This window comes from Macrotis lagotis, chromosome 1 (assembly GCF_037893015.1).
Source record: "Macrotis lagotis isolate mMagLag1 chromosome 1, bilby.v1.9.chrom.fasta, whole genome shotgun sequence".
Classification (NCBI taxonomy): domain Eukaryota; kingdom Metazoa; phylum Chordata; class Mammalia; order Peramelemorphia; family Peramelidae; genus Macrotis; species Macrotis lagotis.
The window spans coordinates 73,075,790-73,100,979 of NC_133658.1; the positions used below are offsets into that span (position 1 = coordinate 73,075,790).

At 33.4% G+C, this 25,190-nt stretch overlaps 1 protein-coding gene across 1 annotated transcript in view; it reads left to right on the forward strand.

Annotated features, from left to right (window-relative positions):
• Window positions 1-25,190, forward strand: part of LOC141500222 (cadherin-8) — a 371,408-nt gene that overhangs the window by 255,255 nt on the left and 90,963 nt on the right. Inside the window, exon 8 of the mRNA XM_074203218.1 lies at window positions 16,318-16,435. Coding sequence (XP_074059319.1) covers window positions 16,318-16,435 — 118 coding nt within the window. The remainder of the gene's footprint in view (window positions 1-16,317; window positions 16,436-25,190) is intronic.

Below are 25,190 nucleotides of genomic sequence, written 5' to 3' on the forward strand. Positions count from 1 at the left end.
TTCTAAACTCAACTAGGCTCATGTATGATTGCAATCTAGTTATTTCATTTATGTACCTGTGTTTGTACCTTTTTTAAATAGATAGGACCTACCAGATCTTGTTAAATGGTTGTCAGACTTAAATAGAAACATATATTTGTTGCCTATTGACAGCTACAATTATCATTATCTATATTTTTAATTTATGAGCATCTCTCAAGTATACTTTTATCTGATTTAGGTTGTACTCCGATGTTTTTCAGGCTATATTGGGCTGTCAACTGAGTTTAACACATCTGTATTTTCTTTAAGACCACAAGACCATCATGGATGAGGCCTCAGCAAAGAGGATCTCATGGAAGAATGATGAAATTCCTTAGTTCAAGGACTTAGATGATATTTCCTGGCTCAGTGTTTACCAAAGTACCTTCTTCCATCCAAGTTTCATTGCCTATATTTTAATAGATTTTTACTTTCTGGCAAGAATATTTACTGACTTGGAATTATTAGAAAGAACATAAAGGAGTTTGTGTTCAGATATACCTACTTTTTAGGATAGTGTAGCCTCTAGTAAGGTTATTTATGCTACAGGACCTTTTCTTGTTATTAGTATTTTTTTAAAAAATTAGCAAACATTTCTTTTTTATTATTCCTACATTTCTTCCTACTTCAGGGGTTGGTGGTAGGGTTTGGGGGTGAGAAGAAGGAAACAAAAATGACTGAATGTACAAATCTCGCATTCCTCCTCAGTCACACTATCAAAGTCATTTATTGTTAAGGGTCTAACTAGGTTGTTTACTGCTTCTGCTTCTGCACTTTCAGTACTGAGTAATTTTTTGTTTTGTTTTGTCTTTTTGCTTTTTACCTATAATTATTTATAATATTAAGTTGCAAATAAATTAACTCTCATGAATATCTTCAAATCTTGGCATGCTCTAGTCAAAATATGACAAAGAATATTTAGGTTGATAGGATACAGTTAAAATTTCTTTTAAAATTTTGCTCTTCTCTATTTTTTCTTTGCTAGAGAAAAAAATCAAGTACTTATTTTTCACATGTGGATAGTACTTGAATAAATCATAATAGAAATTATAAGGTGCCTACAAAACATTAAATATTTGCTTATGAGAAAATGAAGTTACAATCTCCCCTTTTGCCAGATGTCAGAGTGGAAGTGGTTGATATTCACCTGTACCCAAAGATGCATACTTAAGAAAAAGAAATGTTGAATATTGAAATTTCAGTACCAAGTGTGACACATCAATTATAGAAAGGCTAGAGGGAATAAATCTCCTATACAAAGAGTTTGGGAAAGGAAATACAACTTAAAAAGTAAAGAAATTGAAATTCTATCTCTGTGTCCAGGATAGATACAGAATTCATAAGGAAAACAGAAAAAGTAGTTCAACCTGAGGCAAAGAAAGGGTGGATACTAAATGTTTCGGTTCCATAGGTCTTTTGATAATAAATTTAAAATAATAAAATAAATTAGGACACTTTACAATGCTCTTGAAAACAATAAATATGGGAAATTTAATTTAAACTTTCCTGCCAGAAGGCATCTTTCAAGATCAATTTGCATACACAAAAGGGGTATAGGATTGATTTAGAAATGGAGATTAAATTGATGGCCTAACCAAATGAGAAAAATACAGTTCCATTACATTTTTCATGGAATGAAGACATGGTGCATTAGTACTACATATAAAACTTGTGGAAACTACACATAAAGTTTGGATTACCAGTAGAAATTTGAATTTCAAGAGAATTGGTTATTAGTTTCAACTGTTGTTAACATTCTTAACTCATCTGAATACATGCATGTGCATGTATGTTCAGATGCTACACATGGATATAACTATATATGATTTCTAAATTTTCTATATCTGTATCTATATTTCTGAGAGACACTGTTGCACCATTGTTCCATAATGGTCCAAAATCAGAATGATGAGGTTTTAATTCCTCACACATGTTGGTTGCATGATTTAGAGCAGGATTTGTTTATCCTTTTAGTGTTGTAGTAAACTCTAAGATTGTCAGTTGTCCAACAGTTGGCCATCTATATGGTTACAGAGAATTTTGTTGGAACTGATAAAACCTGTGATTATCAAACTACATTATTTATGGTCTCTCTTTCTCTCTCTCCCTATATGTATGTATATATATATATATAGACTGAGTTCACTAATTCCATTTTCAAAGTGTTTGAAAAGTTGTTTTTAATAATTACGAAATATATCAGGTCTGCTCTCTCCTTCAGACAGAGAGACAGAGACAGACAGACAGACAGAGACAGAGAGACAGAGAGACAGAGAGACAGAGAGAGACAGAGACAAAGACATATAATGAGAGATGAACTTACACTGGATGGTACAAATGGAGAAAGCAATAAACTTGGGATCAGGATGAACTTAATTCAAATCTAGCCTCAGACACTTAATAGATATATATTTCTGGGGAAGTCATTTAACATCACTAGCTCATCATCTGATGGGGTAAGTAGTAGAAACTCCCTCAGGAGAAAATTATGATGGTAAAATTAATCATTAAATTAGCAGATTCCAAGGTATTATATTAAAGCTAACTATATCATCATCATCATCACCACATAATATAACTATCTATCCATCCATTTACAACTCTATCTTTCTTTCTGTATATCTAATATAATTCTTTTTACCTAAATACTTCAGTGATCTGGAATTTCACTTCTTTGAGTATTCTTTATAATAATGAAGATTGCATGTCCTAGATAGCATAAAGGGTGACCTTTGGAAATTTCTGTAACCCTAATATTCTTCACTTTGTAATGAATCACTTTCAACTTATTGGTCCTTGGAAAAATAGATAACAATAGGGTTTTACTTTGTAAGATCATGCATTTTCTTGACAACAACTTTGAATTACATGGATTACCTTAATGCTCTCATGAGGCATTTGAATCATAGTAAATCATATATTCTGAATAGATATTATACACACACACACACACACATATATGCGTGTGTGTATATATATATATGTATATATACATATATGTATATATATATATATATATATAACTCACACACACAGAGACATGTACACATATAAATTTGTGGATATGTGAACGTATCTCCTGTTGTTGTTTAATTGTTTCAGTTATATCCTGCTCTTTGTGACCCTCTTTGGGTTGTCTTGGCAGAGTTACTAGGGGTGTTTTGCCCTTTTCCAGCTCATTTTATAGATGAGGTAATGGTAACAGACAGAATTAAATGACTTGCCCAGGGTCACACAGCTAGTATCTGAGGACAGATTTAGCTCAGCCTCTCTATCCACTTTAACACTTAGCTGTCCTACATGCATATTCATGTATATAATACATATATAAATATATATATATACATATGAACTATGTGTATGTGTACATACCCATATTTGCATCTACATAAAAATATTATACAAATGTATATTAAAACCACATATGGTTATTTCTTATATATATATATATATATATATATATATATATATACATATATATATATATATATATGAACATTCATTTCCCAGAAGTCTTAGTGCAGATTTAATAGCTTAAAACTACACTAATATTTTTGAAGTACTGAAACCCCATCTGTCTGTCTGTCTCTCTAACTATATTTAGCTAAATTTTATGATTAATATATATAATGTGTATATATTTATATATTTATTAATATACATGTATACTTATATGCAGATAAAAATGTGTAAGCTTTAAGCTATTAAAACTTAAAGTTTCACTTTGAGAATGCTCTAAATCTTATCTATATTTTAAACAAAAATATTGAATAGTAAATAATTTTATAGGGCTATGTTTCACAGAATTATACAATCCTCCCAAAAAAGTAAACAACAGCAACACAAAATTCTAGGTTTGACCAAAGAAAACGCAAAACACAAATAGTGAGAATAAGCAAACTGCTTTCTGCTGACACTAATGACATGTTTAGGAAATGGTGACATTTTAATACACACTTAACTGGTAAACTTGAAGGTCAATCTTCTAACAAAACTGAGATATAACAGATAAATAGATTGAGTCTTGTAATGAAATTCACAAAATATTACATAAATTAGAGGAACTCCACCTTTGGTGGTCCCTATATAAAATAATTTTTAAAATGAGAAGGATAAGAACCTTATGTGTCAAGAAGTCATGTTTAGGTTATGATTTCCACAAGGGGATGTGCTATCCACATGAATGAGATGATGAATCTTTGAAGTCTTCATTCATCAATGTACTTGAAGCAGAGTTGGTTACCCTGAGCAACCAGAAGGTCAATTCATCAGCAAGAGGGAAGATTTTCATTTCAGATCATACTTTGAATGCAACCAAAAGCAAATTCCATTCTTTATTGTCTCTATTTGCCATTGCTTAGATTTTCATTCTTACCTAGAAAGAATCACTATAAGGGAAAGGATCTTATTGAAGCCATTAAAATTATATATGTAGTCCTAAATATATTACCTGAACTGTTTATTAGGGTTCCATTTTCCAAGCATTCTATTTTGGGACCCGATATAATTGAGATTGACAAGTTTAGGAACCACTGATATGACAGGATGTTTATAAACTATTGATGGATAACATTGCCAGATGTGATTTTATTCTAGACCTATAATACCAAAATACAAAATTTATTATGTTCTTGATTTATGAGTGCGTTTGCAGAAAAAACAAATTCACAATTCTATTTTTTTAATCAGTTCCTTTAAGGAAATAACATTACTTCCAGGTTTTGGTAACTTTTTCTCTATAATTGATCTAAAGATATTATTATCCTGCTGTGCTGAAATGTGCAAATTGTCGGACTTCTTTTGACTCATGTTTTGTAGACTGTGGCAAAAGAAGCTGGGTGGATCTCTCTTGCCTTGCTGCCCTAGTCCCTGTCTCTGCCCCTATTTCTCTCTTCCCCTCCTTTTCTCTGTCTCTCTCTGTTTCTTTCTGTGTCTGTGTCTGTGTCAGTCTGTCTCTCTGTCTCTCTGTCTCTGTCTATGTCTCTCTTTCTCTCATATACACAGAGATCTATGAGATATTGACTTCTTTATTATTTTCAAAGGAGATATTCTAGCAATGAATACTGAATCTAATCAACTTATGTGATTATTTGGACATGAGCTTGGAAGAGCAACTAGTGGATCTGAATTACTGCTGTGAGCAAGATAGTTTAGATGCCAGTGTGTTCAGAGGGGAGTAGAGTGAAGGAAACAGTTAGGTGACACAGTGGGAGTAATCAGGAAGATGTATTCAAATCAAACCTCACCTCCTTCCTAGCTATGTGATTGGACAAATCAATTATCTTTCTATAATCATAGTTTCTTCATCTGTAAAGTGAAAAGGCTAAATTCAAAGGCCTCTAAGGTCCCTTTCCACTTCAAATCTATGATGCCATGACTCTACGATTTATGTTCTCTGAAAAATGTGCAAGATGCAAGATTCTTATTAGAGGAAAAAATTATCAAGTTGAAAACAACTCTCTCTCTCTCTCTCTCTCTCTCTCTCTCTCACACACACACACACACACACACACACGCATGCAAATAAACAAACATTCACAAAAGCCCTTCATATCCAAACTTAGTCTGTTGGTTTCTCTCTAAATCTTTTTCTTCCATAAGGAGACTAGGAGAACTGGGAACTACCAGGGGCTTGTAATGCCAGGCCCCCAGAATATCAATAAAGTATTTCAAGAAGGAAATCTTAGGCTCATATTCAAAGTACTACAGCTTTTGCCAACCCTGGTTACTACTCTTTTCTCCCATGTGGAGATGTAAGTCCTAAATTCCTAATTTAAGGGATCCCAAGCCATAGGCATAACAGCTGCCACTTTGATATTCAATTTCTCAGTCATTTTTCTTAAAACACACACATTCACAAACACAAAGACAAGCACACAGATACATATACACACATACACACACACACACACACACACACACACACACACACACAAACACACACAGCAAATTCAGGTTATGCTCCATTTCCTTTTCACACCTCATCTCTGTTCTACTCCACTAACAGAAACACCACTAGAGTTCTAATTACAATAGTATAATCAAAGCTTTTCCCTAGAGTTACAAAATCCAGAGGGCATTATTAGCATTTATCCCCCTTTATTATATAGAAAAAACTAGAGGTTAGTGCCTTAATAAAAAAATTAGTTCATTGAAATCAGAGGATCCTGGTGCTTGGGTTACAAAAGGGATCTTAGAAATTATTTTGTCCAAGCCTTACATTTACAGACAGGGCGCTAAATGATTTGTACAAGGAAATACAGATAGTAAGTATTCAAGGTGGGATTTGAATCAAAATCTCTAACTTTAGAACAGATAGTATTTCCACTACATCATGCTGTATGTTAATCTCCAATTAATTCTTTTTCTTCATAGTTGCTGTGCTTACTTTGGCTTATTTATAGTTTCCATCCCTATCCATGTGGCTTCACCAGGAGCAGGGTCATAGTGTCCCCAGAATCTTCTCTTCCATGGGGCAATGCATTCAAAGGTCTCTTTCAAGATCTCTTTGTCTCCCCATCTCCTAGTAATAAATATCATATAAAAATTTTTTTTGAGAGAGCCTTCCATGTAATTTATTCTACATCCCAGAATCCTTTGTTATGACGCAGATATATTCCATGATCCATTATTAAATAGAATTGATAATCAATACAATTATAGAAATTGGTTTAATAGGTTGAGGGCTGTTAACTATTGCTTGATGTGGGAGATGTTTTTCCCACACCACCAACTATTTTTCCCCAGGGTTCCCAAGTCCCTCTGCCCCACCCAAAACACTCTTTGAATTTATTTCTGGTTACCTAAATCCAGGGATCCAGACCCTTAGGTCAAGTTTGTTTAAGCAATTGAAAGAGAAGAAAGGGAAATGAGAATATTAAGTAAGCTCAGCATTAGATCATCAGCATAGATAGGTGTTGGATGGTGGGGAGAGGATGATAAATGTGACACATAGGGATAAGGCATTTAGATTATTTGTCTAGAAAGACTAGGAATCATCATGCTGAGTATACAAAGTACATACCCAGCACCTTTTCTGCCTGATGTTTCTGAATTATTTGCAGGTCAGATATCTAAAGGACTTTTTTTCTGAATTTAAGCAGTGTATCTGATCATTTAAAATCAGAAATGTGCTAATGCAATGAAAAAGTGAAATTGGGAAAGAATTTCAACTGATATGACAAGAAGAGTTTCCACAACACGTTTTTGAACACATTTGAGTCAAATTACATTACAAAAGACTCCACACTCTGCAGCACTGAGTACTGTTTGAAACAAATAGGTTAACATCAAAGACTTGGGAATCTATTTTACATGACTGTAATTCAAATATTTATATGCATATATGTGCATACATACATATGCACATTTTCTTATATGTATATGTATATATATATATACATATATATATATATATATATATATATATATATATAATTATGGTCCGTGTGCTAAGAAGTTCAGATATAAAAATTAAAAATGACAGTCTTTGCCTGCAAAGAGATAAAGAGATTTCGGTCTTCTAAGCTGCCTGTCCGTCTTCTTACCAGTATAATAACATTTGTTTTCAAGAAATTTGAATGTTATGCATCATATGCTTTTTTGATGGTCCTTATGAAAAGAAAATAAATTATTAATCCTAAGGACAATGGCACTTTTTGTGAGTCAGAATTATCTATCCACCAGAGTAGACCTATTGCCATATACCCCTCTCTTATTTATTCTTGCTTTCCCCTTTTTCATTTAAAAATAAAAGGCTGCCTCAATTCCCAGAACTATGAACTTCATTCAATATTATTCAAATATTTACTAAATATCTAACATATACGAGAAACTGAGAATATAATGCCAAAAAAGGCAGCCCCATCCCTCATGCAGTTTTTAATCTGATAAGGCTCCTATAAATGGATTAACAAAGGAAATGGAAATAAAATTTCATTCACAAAAGGTGGGGGTGGAACTGGCTATATGATATTCCTAGATATTCATTTTAGACATCTTCTCTGAATCCTCTCAAATAAAAATCTAACAGATGTATGGTTGGTTGGGAAATCTTCAAATTCTTCTAAAATTTTTATTTTTTCTATCTATAGTCAGCAAGAAGGAATAGAGTGACTCCCCAATGTTTCTATTAATACAATTATCAATAAATAGGAAAAATAAGAATAACAAAGTAACAAGGATGGAGATAACAATATAAATTTGATGTCCAGAATACAATTCTATCCCTTGAGCTTTAACTTGGTCAGGGCAATTGAGATTTGTTTCAGGGCATTGAAACTTTAGGGAACATAATTTTTAAATAATGATTTTAGAAGAATATGTAACTGATCATTTGCTGATTTTCTGCTTTGAAAACACTAACATATAACCAATTAAAAGAGTTACTTAAAAGCAAGTTTCTACTTCCCACCTTAACTTTGCCATACAACAGGTGAGCTCCATGCTAAATGCCCCACTTCCTTTATCTCACCACCAGTAATGGCTTCTCCATCGTGAAGTTATGGGATCCTAGTTTTTCTGATAATTATGTTGATACCAACTTACTAATAAGCAACAATTTATGGAGGTTTTTTAAAAGTCATTTGCATGGAATTGAGACTACAATTTCCCCCCAAACATGAACATAATTAGAATTATAAATTAGTTCATAAAAGATAATTTTTTCTATATGATGCTGAAGAATCATACTAAAAACCATAGAGCCATCATTTCTATAAATATTTCTGAGAATAACAAGTTCATACTCCAATTCTGATTGCCAGGACCAGTTTTTCCTTTCCTATTCCTGTGACACACTGTTATCTTTTTTGTTGTTGCTGTTTTGTTTTGTTTTTGAAGATTTTTTGCAAGGCAATGGGGTTAGGTGACTTGCCCAAGACGACACAACTAGGTAATTCTAAAGTGTCTCAGACCGGATTTGAATTCAGGTCCTCCTGACTCCAGGGCTGGTACTCTATCCACTGCACCACCTAGCTGCCCCCAATATACTGTTATCTTAAAAATCGTTCTGGGAATAAAAGCTCTTTTTGTGAGTGTTTGTGTGTGTGTGTGTTTTTTCATACATGTTTGTGTGCATGCATTCATGTGTTTGTGTGTTTGTATGCATGTGTGTGGGAAGGTTAAATATACTTGACAAACAGTAACTTACTAGTTTTCTTCAACCACATAAGAAGCATTCTGAATTACTTGACAATGACCATTTGCCTTCATGAAGCAGTAATTTCAAAGCCTACCCCTCCATTTTTACCCCCAACAGCACATATATTCGAAGCACTAGTAAGTAAAGCTGTCAGAAGTAAGAATTTGTATATCCATCATCACACTTTTTAGTCTTCTCTATATTGTTCAACTCTAATATAGGTACAATTTTCACTCCTCCCTGATTGCTGATTGGCTCTACACATTATGAAATACATAAAAAAATCTTAGATAACAAGAAAGTTATATAGCATAGCAAGATACTTGTCTATATTTCATACAATTGAATAGATATTATCAGAGTTGCTATACATATAACGCTAGTTAACCATCAAAAGAATAAAGAAACACAGTAGTAAGAGGCAACTGAAAATGGGTCCCTAGAGAAGTTGTCTTAGTTATATTTTCCCAGAGTTGACCTGGAAAGGTTGATAGTCAGGGCAACCTAAAAATTATTGCTTTGTTTCTGTGCTTTGTGACCTATGGCTCTATATGCTCATGGAGGAAAAAAGGGGAAGGTTACCCATCATACTTATTGCCTCAGAGGGAGATGATAAGAGTAGTGGTTATATCATCATGGGGTCTAACAGTTATTATTACTACTAATAAAACAATTCATACTAATAATTACATAGAATTTTTAAAATCCACTTTCTATCCAATATTGGCCACTAGAGAGAATTTTTCTGACATTTGTCTTGTGTGGTCAACTTATAAGTCCTATGATTGCCACCTTCATATTTTCCTTATGCAATATAGAGATCAGGATAATTATACCATGCTCTTCAAAATTTTTAATATTTTAAGTTAATAAAAGTTAAATGAAAAACTAAACATAATTGTTCTAACCATTGGTTCTTAGTGTGGCTGAAGTTTTTGAATCCACTACACTGAATCTTCTTCCTTAAGCTTTAAGTTCCTAATATGTAAAACTATATTAAGACTTTTAGAACATAATCTAATTTAGCTAGCTAGCTAGCTTTCTCCACAGAAATTATGTATGCATATATAGATATAGATATATACCTATCTATATATTATATATGTATGTATACATGTACATATACACATATCTATGCATACATACATGTTGTTAAAAAGATTATATCTCCCAATCTGCTTGTCCAGCACTGTGTGTATATATATATATATGTATATATTCATATATATGTATATATACTTATATATACACATATTTATATATGTTAGGGCTGTTCATTCACTTTTGGACTCCACCTATTACCCTATTCATACTTGTGCCTCCAAGAATTTTTTGCAGCAGTATAAACCAAGTAAAACTATTTCAATTGATAGGTCAAATCAGATTGAGGTTTACCAATAGACTTCAAATTGATTGATGAGTTGGGGGATTGTCTACACCAAGCATGTGAAGTCTTATCCTGGTGAAATGAGCACATGAGAACAATTTGTTCCAATAGCCATGAAGGCAGTTGAAGCAGGTGCTGTGGAGTACTTAGAGTTTGGTCAGACATAGAAAATAACAAGCTTATCCATTTCATCCTGATCATCACCAATTGTCCAGACTGTTTACTTATAATTGCATTTCAATGATTCTTAACAAGAGTTGGATTGATGACTTTATGCAACTCTACTCCACTTAAATCCAAATCACACTCATCAAAACATCACTTTGTAATGTCATAGATCCTCTTTGAAATGTTATATATGTCTTTGTGTGTGTGTGTGTTTGTGTGTGTGCATGTGTGTGTGTGTACCATTGTGCAAGCTAACTGGTAGATAAAATAAAATAATTAAATATATAAATTCCAACCATTATGTTAAATGAAAAAGATTTTGATATAAAATATCATATTTTAAATTATTTGGCATTGAACTCAAATGACTGTAGCACATATTTTTGAATCCATCAAAAAATATCTTGATGATATTTAGATATAAGTAACCTTTGATTACGTTCCATTTTTAAATGTGAAGCCACAATAGTGTTTTTTAATCAGTTGAGTTCTAAGGCTTTCAAAGCATGTTATCTCCATGTCTTAGATAAACGACTTAACCTTTTATAATCTGTGGGAAAGTGCAAGCTTTTATTGTAGTATTACAAGGGCATTTGGGAATTATATAATTCCAGTATAATTCTGCTTCTCATTGTAGTAATGTATATGTGATTCATTTTCCCCAATGGGAAGAAGACTACTAGTTTCAGGAGGGAAAAAAAAATCTCCAAAGGTGGATTTTTTGCAAACTGTGAATATTACCCTGATCTTAAAGGCTAATGTGAACTTCTTCTGAAAAAAAACAAAGAACTTTTTTATAATATTGAATGAAAGAGTTAGTTTCAGCAGTAAAAATTACCCTTTCCTGTATTATAATTTTGGAAGTGTTTCATCCATAACAATCATTTCTTAAGGATGGGTTAGCATTCATTTTGTGTGTGTGTGTGTATGTGTGTATCAGGAGAATGTATAAGTATATGTTGAACTAGTCTTCCTAATTCTCTTCCAACTTTAAGAAATCTAATATACATTAGAGAAAAAAAAACTACCTATAGTTGCCAAATTCCTATAAAAGCCATTGTTCTATAGTTTGATTAGTCTATTTAGCAGAAATAGTTCATTAACTCATAGAATTCTTATTTTTTATTTTATTTTAAAAGAGTTATATCTGGTCACTCATTGTTTGATGGCACAGTGGATAGAGTACTGGCCTTGGGGTCAGTAGGGTGGGAGTTCGAATTTGGTCTCAGACACTTGACTCTTACTAGCTGCGTGACCTTGGGCAAGTCATTTAACACTGACTTCCTCTCAAGCAGAACCATCTCCAGTTGTCCTGCTTCACCTGGCCTCTGAATCAGATGGCTCTGGAGGAGAAAGTAAGACTTAGCACAGCACCCCCTCACTCAAATCCAATTCATGTGATTGTCATGGCATCACCTCCCTGATAACGTGGTCTTCTTAAAATAAAGGACAAACACTTAATTGAACCAATTTCAATGACAGTTAGAATGATCCTGAAATAGTTGAAATCCCTCTACCAAGCTGTTGCAATATCACTGATAGTCATTACCTAGTACTTCTTAAGAATCATGACTTTGACATAGATTTTCCCTAGAAATAACAAAAATTCTTCAAAACCATAATTAAAACATAACCAGAGGGAGAAATGAGCCATCTCTCTCTGTTTGACACAGAATACAATATTTTGCTCACAGTGAGCTGACTAAGGGTAGGGGGGGATGGCTTAATCTAAAATCATCTGGTCAAGTTTAGAGTTCTGGGTGAATTTTTTAGTAGACAAAGCAATCATTCATTATTATTATATCATAAAAGAAAACTGTATCAAAACTGTTATTTGTACCATGTAATTTGTATATGAGATTATATACAGATATAAATATTTTATGTATACAATCCATAATATATGCACATTGTTTATATATTCATATATATGTATGCTATTATGTATATGGATACAACTCACACATACATGTTTCCTTTTCTACTTCTTTAGTTCATTATGAAGAACTTAAGTTCTTAAAGATCAGTATCACAGAACACAACTGCTTCTATGTATATGAACTACATGTCTCCCAAATATCAACCTCATTAAGATCAGGACAGTTCATCTCTAGACTATCTATAGCATTAGCCATTTTTAGTCAAAGCAGATCTTAAAAACCTAATAGATCATAAAATAGTTGCAACCTGTATCAACCTTTGTGTATATGTGTGTGTATGTGTATTAAAGAAATGCACACACATACAAACATAGACATATGGGCATTTACAGATATATGTACACATATATTACATATACATACATATTTATAAATTAACATTGAATCTTTGATTTTGTCAGTGTAGATATTCTACTAAAACAAGTTCCAATTCTTCTATAAATTAGTTTAAAATAAAAATTTAAGAACTGATTCAGTTAAAAATGTAATAAGAAGAAAATTTTGAATTTAAGATCTACCTTATTAAGAATTTTATTTCATTTGATTTTCAAAAGAATTTTATGAATTAGGTGTTTCTGTCATTCTATTATATAAATGAAGAAATTGAGATTAAGAGTGATAATGTGAGAGCAACTATGCATTCACATTCACATGCATACTTACACATAAACATACACATAGACACACACATGCACAAAACCATCACCACTACCATCTTTGTATCCTCAGATCCCAAAACAGTTTCTGGAACATAGAGTTTTAACAAATACTTAATGATGGATTGATATTTGTACATAAGTTTTTTTATCTTTCAACATGTAAACATATGAGAGAAAGAATAGGGTGGTACTTAGAGGTCAAATCTGATAATTAGAAATATAGTGCCTCTGGGAGCAGCTAGGTGGTGCAGTAGATAGAGCACCGGCCCTAGAGTCAGGAGTACCTGAGTTCAAATCCAGCCTCAGACGCTTAATAATTACCTAGCTGTGTGGCCTTGGGCAATCCACTTCACCCCATTTGCCTTGCAAAAACTAAAAAAAAAAAAAAATTAAAAAAAATAAATATAGTGCCTCAAGTTCTTTTTTTCTGAAATATACTAATTTCATACCAATGAAATAATCACTTAAATTTTCATTGCCCTAGCAGCTTCCTAATCAATCAATCCAATTCAATCAAATCAATTAATCAATAAACATTCATTTAAAATTTACTCTATGTTAAACACTGTGTTAACTTTTGGAATACAAAGACAAAAATGACACTGTTATTCTCTAAAAGAGTTTTTAATTCTAAAGATGGAAATGACATGAACATATAATAATAACAGCTAATTTTATATAGTTCAGTGTTTTACAAATGTCATTTAATTTTTGCTCACAACAAATCCTGATGATATGAGATAGGTGATACTATTTATTTCTTCTATTTTATAATTGAAGAAACTAAGGCAGAAAGAGGTGAAGTGACTTATCCAAGGTTAAATATCTAATGAGCAAGGATTTATACACAGTTTTCATTCTCCCCTGCACAAAAAACAATTTTGGTAAGGGAGAGGAAAATGGTATTAAAATTAGGGAGACCAAAACATTCTTCATGTAGAACTTAAAACCTGAGTTTAGTTTTGAAAGAAACTAAGAATGCTAAAAGTTAAAGGTGAGAAGTGAGTGGAGTCCAGGTATGGAGTAGAGTTAGTCCAAAAAATATAGATATGGGAGAATTACTAAATGTGAGACCTAATAAAATGATTAATTGCTTTGAATAGTAGAAATTAAGGGGGGGCAATGTATAATATGATTCTGAAGCATTTGGAGTCAGTTGTAAAGTGGTATTAAATGGTCTCATAAAATAACTATATATTGTATATGCGTGCATATATGTACAAATAACATATATATCTCTATCTCTATATCTAATCTATATCTCACTATCTATATCGCAACCTATTTAGAGAGTGACTGAGAGAGATATAATAATTCATGAGAATCAAGAATGTTAATATATAAATCTCATATCTTGAGAATATAAGTAGCTTGATCCTCAAAAATTTGAGTAATAGAGGGACATAGATGATTCCAAACTTTCTTCAGTCCTGATTTCAGGGAGAGAGGTGGGGAAGGTTTAGAAGTATATGTTGAAGGCAAATTGTTTGGTCAATGTATCTCTTATTTCTAACTTATTTACCTAGAGTCCTCTCCATGGGTGAGGTTGAATTCTCTCCTTTGATTGAATTGAAATAGCTCCTCTCTCTTTTGTATTGATGAATGCAGTTTTCCCAACAGAAGTTCTTTATTAATGAAATTATAGGCTTTGGTCATAAAGAATACCCAAATAAACCCATATTTAATTATTAAAACTAAGATGTATGTACTGTGTTACTTATAACTTTCATGAAGTGCATGGTACTACAGGTATCATTATCCATAGTTTATATTTGAGAAAACTGAAGATCCAAGAGCTTAAGTGACTTTTTGTAGTTTAGTTGTTTTAGTCATTCTGATTATAACATTTAGAGTTTTCTTGGCAAAGATTCTTGAATGATTTGGTATTTCCTTTTCTAGATCATTTGACAGATGAAGAAACTGTGGCAAAGGGGATTAAGTGACATACCAAGAGTCACACAGCTAGTAATTATTTGAGTCTAGGTTGAATTCTGGAACATTGGTTTTCCTGAGGTTAGGCTTGGCATACTATCCCACTATTCCACCTTCTGCCAATTATGTGACTGGCCTTTGGTTGATTAATGTTAGAGCCAAGATTTGAACTCAAATCTCTTAGCTTCAGATTTAGTACCATTTCGTTGAACCGCATATTTATATTCATACGTAACCACAAACAATAATATTGTGGCTCCAAGCTATCCATATGAACACTATATTAACTAAGTCTATCAATATTGCAATTTCTAAATCATAGAACAAGTGATTAATACCACGACCATACTCTATACTCAATGTGAATGACTGAGATCATACTTTGATATCACTAGAAATACCTTCTTTTCATCTTCCTGCAACTCTTTCAAATGAAACAAACACATTCAACCTGTTCAATTTTCAAGTATCTGTATCTATTCAAACAGCTCTTTTCACAGTGGTAATTCCTTTAATCCCTATAATTTATTCATCTCAGGATACACTCCAAAGCATTGTTTGAATTTGTTATCCACTGACTTTAAAAACAGTATTCATTATTGGGGGGTGGGGTAACATTTCAGAACTTGGAGAGGCTTGCTGTAGTGATGTTTGTGCCTGGAAACAGCTCCATTCTCTGGCAAGGGGATGGGAACCTGCTGAGCATAGCTCAGTAAGAGTGGCAAGGTTTCCAGATTTCAATTCCTTACCCTCCCAACACCCACACTGTATGGTCTTCTGCCATCCCCAAAGGAGCATGAGATTATGTTGTTATTGGGGGCCAACAAATGCTCATATTGGAAGAAACCTATGATGAGCTGATTGCAATTTGCAAGTGTTACAATTCTGATGTTCCAAACCACAACAGTTTCACAAAACAGAAAGTCAAGATCTTTATCCTTAGCAGCTTTTCAAGCCTGTCTTTTATTTAAAAATGATGACAAATCCACTAGATCTAGCACAATAATTTAGGGCATTTTAGAGAACTGATATCATCTGGAAAGCTGATGTCACTTTTTTATATTACAGGTGATCCAAACAGTCAGCGCCATAGACAAAGATGATCCCAAAACTGGACATTTTTTCCTATATAGTCTTCTTCCTGAAATGGTCAACAATCCAAATTTCACCATCAAAAAAAATGAAGGTAAATATAAAAGCATTAGGAGAGGGGACCAAGACTCATGTTTTCTCCATGCTGTTTTCTGCTGTGTTGTTCAGTTGCAACTTAATTCTCATTTTCCCCCCTCCATGCAGTTAGAGCTGGGCTTATCAGTATAAGGGTATGGTAATTTTATCATTTTATCTTTCAAAGTATCAGAACAGTAGATAAAGTGAAAATTGAATTTTATCCCAAAGAAACTTTACCCACTTTACTTGAAGGGGTCCAGAGAAGTATCAAATCCCTCTGAAAATTCGGAGAATTTGAGGATATGGAGATATGCTTCTGTAGGAGGGTCTGGCTTATGTCTTAGAGTTATTCAGTGTTTATCAGTTCAATGTTTATCAGACCTTCATGGGAAGTCAATTTTAATTTTGCCTGGATTGTGTGATATTTATCAGCTAAATATTTAACACTTGCACCCAGCATGTCCCTGGGCCAACAACTTCCTGAAAGATAATAGGTTTGTGGTATCCATATCCTATTGTGGAGTCTTAATAGACTTTGATAGTCAATTCAGTCTATTTCACTTTTTATACCAATTTTAGATGAAATAGTTTACTTAGTACTCATCTATTATGTGTGAAGGTCAGAAAGTATAAAGATGAAAAAAAAGAAATGACCAAGCATCCATATATTTTCCTCTCCTAAGTCACTCCATATTGAATAAGATTTTGAAAATATATTTATATTGGTTTAGATTGTATTTAGATTCTTGATGTAACCATTTGGAAATGATTAGTAAGATAAATGTGTGGTTAAAATCTATCTGTTCTTATTCATGTAGATGTTTCTTTGGCTCTTCCTCCACTAAAGCGTTCTAATATTTCAAAATGGCATGGGAGTGACCTTGGGTTCTAGCAGGCTATGTGAAGGGAGAGGGTTAAAATTTTAACTCAATGAAAGACTGTCTGATGTCTAAGCTTCAGCCTAGCTAAGTGCAGAAAGTGGTTCATCATCAAAAAGTTAACTAGAAGATAATGACTTATGGATTATTTTGGCCATTCCAACTCATGTAGACTAACTTCTCAGACCCTGGATAATCTGTGATCTGGATTACTGGAGAAAATATTCTTACTGATGATCTTTTGATGAACTGAAATATTATTTCTACAGGATTTTGAAAGGTCTATTCAATATATATATATATATTAAATAAGTACAAAAATTACATGATAGATTAGTTTTGATTATTTTTATATCTTATTCTATTTTAAAGCATCAATAAATAGTCATTTATAACATAAATGAAAATTCTATGAATTTTAACAATATATCATGACTTTTGTTTTGAACACAATTTTGTTTAGTTCTCTAGATGCTTTCAGTAATGTTGATATATTCTAGCAAAACAAAGAAGGATATCCTGTAAATAGCTGCCTTCAGTTCATACCTTCACCAGTATGGAAGATGAGAACATCCCTCCTCTGTTTCTTTTTATAAAAAAAAATTGTATAAAAAATAAATTTTACATGTCAAATTTTCTTTCATTATAGTCAATAACAAAGAGTTGAGCAGTAAGATGAATAGATGTGAGACCCTTTGGACTACCCAAATGGTCAGTACATATTATAAATTTGAGGTTTCTACAACAGTAACATTTTTGCAGTGATTGTTCTATTCATCAGATCTGTTCAATGACTTTTCTCAAAATAAATCTAATATAAATGGAATTTTCAGCCAAGTGTAAACCAATTTATTCCCATTCACTCTACAATGGTGAGTCCCAAGGACAGTCTTGTTGGAAGGAAGTGAGGGAGAAAGAAAGGAAGTAAGGAAGGAGGAGAGAGAGAGAGGGACGTAAGGAAGGCAAGAAAGGCAAGAAGAAGGAAGAAGGTAAAGAATGTAGGATGGAAGAGAAAAGAAAAGAAGGAGAAGAAGAAAAAAGGGAAGAAGATAGGAAGGAAGGAAAGATTGAAAAACATTTATTAAAGATTTACTATGTCCCAAACACTGTGTTGGTAAGCACTGAAGATAAAAAATAAAATAACAGCAAAAACCAATAAATAAAAAAAAATCCAAAGAAAGAAACGGTCCTTGAGGAGCTTATATAAGTTCAGACATAGTAGAAACTTTAGAAAGTATAAATTATAAGTTTGATCATTTGCAACTTGCTGATTTCCCTAACCGATGGGGTTTTGTTTCCAAATGCATTTATATTAACAGATGAAAAAAATCACTAGTTCTTGCTACATATTAGTACACCATAAATCATCTATAACCAGTAAATAGTAGAGACCTGGACATCAAAGAAAATATTTCCTGTCCTTGATCTCCCAGTGACTTCTAGTGTAACCTTTGACAGCTCACTTGCAATCTCTGTACTTTTATTGTTTTCCTTTTCAGTGAAAATTTACTTTTCTTTATTTTCTTTCCTTGACAGCAATAGTTTTGACCTAACTACATTGGGGTTAGATAACCAATAACTTTTTTAAAAAAGTTGTCTAGCCTTATGAAGTTAAAAGTATCTTAAACAGAATAGTATGATTATTATTTCAAATTATTTTAATTATAATTAATTCATTTGATAAAAAAAAGAATAACATGATTTTCAGAATAAATCAGGAAGTTAATCAGATATTATCATGATCTTGGCATAGATCTTGACTCTAGAAAATTTGTTCTAGTTATCTTATATTTGGCATGACCATAACCTGAAATAAAATAAAATAAAATAAAATAAAATAAAATAAAACAAAACAAAATAAAATAAAATAAAATAAAATAAAATAAAATAAAATAAAATAAAAATCACAGATTGGTAGATCCACATTTAAAGAAAAGAAGTCAGTTCAATAAGTCTTTTTAGTAATTGACTATATGTCCGTCACTGTATGAGATATTTGATATACAGAGACAAAAATGTAACAATCTTGAACTCGAAGAGCTTATATCTATGGGCAACATGAAGAATAAATTTTAGTAGCTTAGAAAACCGTCTCAAAAATTAGTCATTGTGACAAAAATCTGGAATTGGGAATTAAAGATCTTGATTTAAAGGCTGACTCTGCCACTAATTGTCACTTAATACTTCAAAGATTTTCATTTTCCTCATTTTGAAAATGAAAGGATTGGAATTGATGATTCCTAAAATCATTTTTACTTCCTTTGTACTGTAATTCCTATTTCTGTCTCTTATGAAGATTTCTGTTATTCTTTAAAGGTATTTAAAAATTCTTGATTAACTTTATTGCTGTCTTTAATTCTACTGTGCCCAACTCTTTGTGATCACATCTGCAGTTTTCTTGACAGATACAGAACCTCTCCAGTTTATTTTACAGATGAGGAACTGAGACAAATAGGGTTAAGTGACTTGCCCAGGGTGCCACAGTTAGCTAGTGTTTGAAGCTACATTGTAACTTAAGAAAATGAATCTTCCTGACACCAGGCCCAGTATTCTATGAACTGATAACTAATAAAAGATAAACATCAAAGAAATAGGTTTCATATTATCTTTAAGATACTACAAGCATCATTTCTTTGAACAGATAAAAGATAATTTGTCTTTCAGAATCAGCAGTGCAACCTCTCCCTCCCCATCCAGGTAAAGTTTGAAATAAAGATCAAAATTTCAATGAGTCATTAAAAACTTCAGTTAATGGCAAACAATCTAAGCATTTTGAGTTTCCACAGATTGTCTGGGAACAGAGCCAGAAATGTTGGTCCCCTCCTTCCAGTTGGGTGAACCTTAAAAACCGAGAGTTTTTTGCTCGCCATTTCTTGGCATTTAGGTATCCAGTGCAACCGTGAAAATGGAAGACACCCAACAATTAAATATAACGAGACAGGGAAGATAAATGAACCTTTTACAGTTGCTGAAAGGGTTTGCTTGCAGAAAGTCTGAGTTGGATTGCTTCTTCGAAACTCACTTGACTCTAGCTTGTGTTCTGTAGGTAATAGATTTGATTGGAATTGCCAGGGAGCAGTGGACTGTAATGGAAGTTTTCATGTTTTCTACTATTTGAACCATGTGTATAAGAAACTGAAAAAAAATCCAACTTCCTGACACATGAGAACAGCTTGTGAGATGGAGAGGGATGGATTAAGCTTTTGACTCTAGGAGATGAGGAATGGCATGGTGCCACAAAATACTTGCTTATTTTCACAAAGACAGCAGCAAAACCAGTGCATCATGATGCTGACTTTCGTTCTTTCTTTCTTTCTTTTATCCACCCCTTTTAATATTGATATCCTCTCTTTGACTCAACAGACCAGCTACTAGGGCATTTCTATTATGATCAATTTGCAGAAGGTAGGTTCCAGCTGGAACTTCATATTCACTTTCTCTTCCATTTTCTTTGTGTCTATAGTACTTTGCACATTTTTAGAATACAGTTCATTTCCTCCAATCCAGTTCTCCCACAGTGTCTCATTAGGGCGTGGAAGTGACCTCAATTTCTTGAGAGTTATGCCAGTAGAGTGCCAACTCTTTCAAATATTTCTGAACTGGGAAGAATAAGAGTACAGATTGTATGTCACTCAAAGACCAAACTAGCTAAGTTTAGAAAAGCTTCTTACTAAGCAGTTGTCTATGGAATTATTTTAATTATTATTTTTTAGTGTCAGAAAGTCAAGAAGACAGTTTAGTAAGGCATAGAAAAGGCACCACTTGTACCTGAAAGGGATATTCTCTCAAAAAAAACCATGGATCCTTGGAGTATTGATGTAATTCATTCCAAAACCAATATTTGCATTTTGACTTATTGAACTTTGAAAATTTGATACTCTATATCCTTTCTAATATGAAAATCATCTAAGTAGATCCCTTTGAGGAAATGAACCATCAGGTGTTACATCTGTCTCCTATCATGTACCATTCATTCGTTGCCTTCTCATCCTCTACATTCTCCCCTTGCTGCTTTCATTCTACACATTTCTTTCTCACTTGGATCTTGCTAATTCCATATTGTTGTTTATGAACTTTAAAAGTGACCCCATTTTAGTGGATACATATTTTCCTTAACCAAAATTGCTAGGAAAAAAAAATTGTCCTGCATCAGGTTCTAGTGAGCAAAAGTTTCATATACTCATTGATATAGCTGTAGGTTTGGGGGATCTTATTTAGAACATCATACCTCTGGTTTCTATTTCATCATTGTCAGAAAACAAAGAAAAAATAAACACCCCCCCACCCAAAAAACCCAACAACAAAGAACAAGTTCTTGTACTGAGATATCTCTGCATGTAACCTATTAGCACTTTAAGTTTGAACATGAGAATTTTCAATTACCTTCCAATTACTCTTCTTAGAAACACTGTTCAGAGTTCTGGAAGGTTGAAGGAGGTGGTCTTCCATTCTATTTTTGGACCGGAGCCAGTTCAGTCCCTCTCAGATCTTTCTCTTCTTAAATTGAAAATTGCTGCCAAACATTGGACCTGGAGTCTCAAATTCTAATCCAGTCGTCGATGTCCCCTGTGACCTTGCTCTTTCTTCTGTCCAGCTGAATCCTTACTCACTCCTCTCCTGTATTCAGGATGCAGGCGTCCAGCCAGACAGAGCCCCTCTCTTCTCGCCTTAAGCCAGATGTGATCCATCAAGGCTTCATTGGACCTGAAAGGCCATCCTGATGATCCAGACAGCAAGGAGGGGGCCACCTGGTAAGCCATTTGTCCTCTTTCAGGCCTCTTAACCTTTGCTGCCTACTCTGCTCCGACTTGGAGCTAGCTGAGTGCTCACACAAGAGCACTTCATTTCCTGATTGGCCTTTAAATTCCCTTCATCTGAAACACATTAATGTGTTAGTTGTTGTTTTTCCCCTCTCTCCTTCAGGCAAAAAGTCTTTAGAAAACATAATGGACACACACACACACATACATACATACACATATATGAACACACATCCTTTTTCCATATGTTTATAATAATTTATGGTTTGTGCATGTGTGTGTTTATGAGTAGGTATGTGTCTTTCTCTCTCACAATTTGAATCCTGTCTACAAAATGGCATTTTCCTCAAAAACTATCACTGATGCACAGGATCATTTCCAGAACATGAATCTGTCCCCTTCACCATGTTACAAGAATTACCATGTATGTGCAATACCCAATTTGTAATGGTTTCCACCTTGATGATGTATCTTAATCAGAAATCCTTCATCAGATTCTTCCTCTGTTTCTTCTTTATTCATGAGGGTGAGCCTAGATTCTTGAAGTTATAGCAACAGAGCATGAGTACTGGCAAGCCCTCCTAAGTTATAATCAAGACTCTAGACTGTTCACAGATCAACCAAGCTATGTTACTTAAGCTCATCACTAGATGATTGACCATGGAATGGTGATTTGGAGGGGAGAGGGTTCTTCACCAAATTAGGGATGCAGGCTTCTATGGCATGCAGGGATTTATAATTTCATTAGAGAAGGGATCATGTACACTAATGGGAGCACAGGCCTTTAAAAACACAAGATCAAGGAAGAGTTTAGTTTGTGTAAAGGAGAAAGCAAATGTGAGTCCTAAATATGTAGACTCTCATTAAGCATACATGATTAGGAAAGGCCTTCCACTTTGGTTATTCATAATTTATCATTTGTGCTTAGAGCACCAAAATGTTGACAAGAAGTCATTTATGTTGCATTTTGTCAACTAATCTGTAATGAAGAGGCAAGTATACACTAAGCAAAATAAAAAATAGATATGTCTTCATTACCCTATATATTGCACAAAGTGAAGGCATAAATGATAAGCAGATAGTAGAAATGTCTTTGCTTCAGTGAATTTTGTCAGACCCTGGTATTTTTGTGTGATCCCTATATCTTCTTTCCTTTAGCTTTTTAATCAAAAAGAAAAGGTACCACTGGAACTGAAGAGCTATTTTTGCAAATATACAAAATCCTAAAATGATTGCTCTGGTTAGACACAGTAGGGCTTTTACCATCTATTTTTTTCAATGTGTACCATTAGAGACAATTTAATCTATGGATTACTGACAGTTGGACATATACCTTCAATAGTCTGAGCCAAGACTGAGGTATGTGACTGGCCATAATGCTAAAGGAAATTGTTCGTTGCATCAAGACTGTCCCCCTTTATTTGCCATCACGTTTTGCCAGTTTTGACTCAAATATTGTCTCTGGGTTTCACATTCTTCTGAAAAAAAAAGAGTGACTAATTTTTGTCATTGTAAAACCATATTTGGGCATAGCACCTGCCTGTCTTGCTTTAGCCTTTGGCTCTCTAATCCTTTTACATCCAAATCTTCATTTAGAAATGAACAGATATTCCCTGTGAAACCAGTTAGCAGAAGTTTGACAATTTATTCAGAGATAGTTACTATTTAAACAGTCTTAACTGGACCATCAGGTTTGATGTGCAGTGAGCAGAACATCCTTTACAGCAACAATACAGATTTAGTTATTAAAAGAATGGGTCATAGAAAATGGATTTTGCATCTGATGGATTTCAATCATATATTGATAAACAGTTTAGTTAATATATCTCCAAATTAAATGCAGGGTTAATATCTGTCTTTTGAAGCAACATTTCAGGCAAATGTTTTGTTTTTCTTATTCTTTTCACAATTGAAGATCATTTCATCTTCTTTCACTATAAAAGACTGGCACTTAGAATCTGAACATATTATAGATATGACATTCAAGATCCATGACACACCATATAGAGATATGGTCTGAATAATAACATGCAGTTATGAGTATGATTGCAAGCAAGTAGCTCAATACCTCTTAGTCTCCTTTTGCAACTGGTACCTCAGACCAGAGCAGAGAAAACAAAGATTTTTTTGACTTTGGGAAGAGGCTCATTTCAAATGAATGAAAGTGAAATAGCATAAGGGAATAAAAACAACCTTAAAATCAAACCCAGAAGAAAATAGGTTCACATTCTCTCAGCTATTAAAAGTCACAATCTAGCAGTCATCTACTCTAATCCATTTCTGAAGCATGCTCCCACATCTCAAACTCTCTCCCCTCCATTGCAATCCCAAGAGCTTCCTCTGAAAGATTTCCAGTGCCAAAAAGTTTCTTGCTTCTTGAGGAAGCATATTCCATTTTGGGACAGCTTTAAATGTTTTAAATGTTAGGAAAACTCTCTATTTGACTTAGAATGACTCAAAATTTACTCCTTCTAAACCTTCTAACCTTTGTTCTTATTTATAATCCATAGGGACAAGTGAAATATATTCAATTACTCTATTACATTGCAGATTTTAAAATATTTCAAGTCTGGATTTATGCCCACATCAACTTTCTTCCTCTACAGGTTAAACATTTTTGTTATTTAAAACAATCTTTAACTGACTCAATTTCAAGTTCCCTTGCCATAGTGCCCTCAATAGTCTCTCATCCAGTTTAATAGGCCTGTTCCTTAATTATGTTGCCCACAATTGAAAAGGAAGTAGATAATCATTGCATTTCTAGGATTAAGGATTAAAAATAATCTCCTGCGTTTTAACCTATGCATTCTGAGGCTAACTGAGAGCCAAGACAGACTTAGACTATTATCTTATAGTCCTCATAGTTCCATACTGGCTCATGTAAGAACAAATATTGAACTAAGCTCTTTCTATTACTTTGATCTTGGCCAACATGACTACTCAACTATAAGTGTAGCTCCAGTATTTGTTTTCTGGAGTACATAGGAACACTAATTTATATGTGTTAAAGAATCTAGATTTTATCTAGTCTAATTCTTTCACTCCCAAATAAGGAAATTGAAGACTAGAGGGTTAAGTAATTTTTTCAGAATACAGTGGCAGAGTGAGACGGGGGAGATGAATGTAGAAGTGG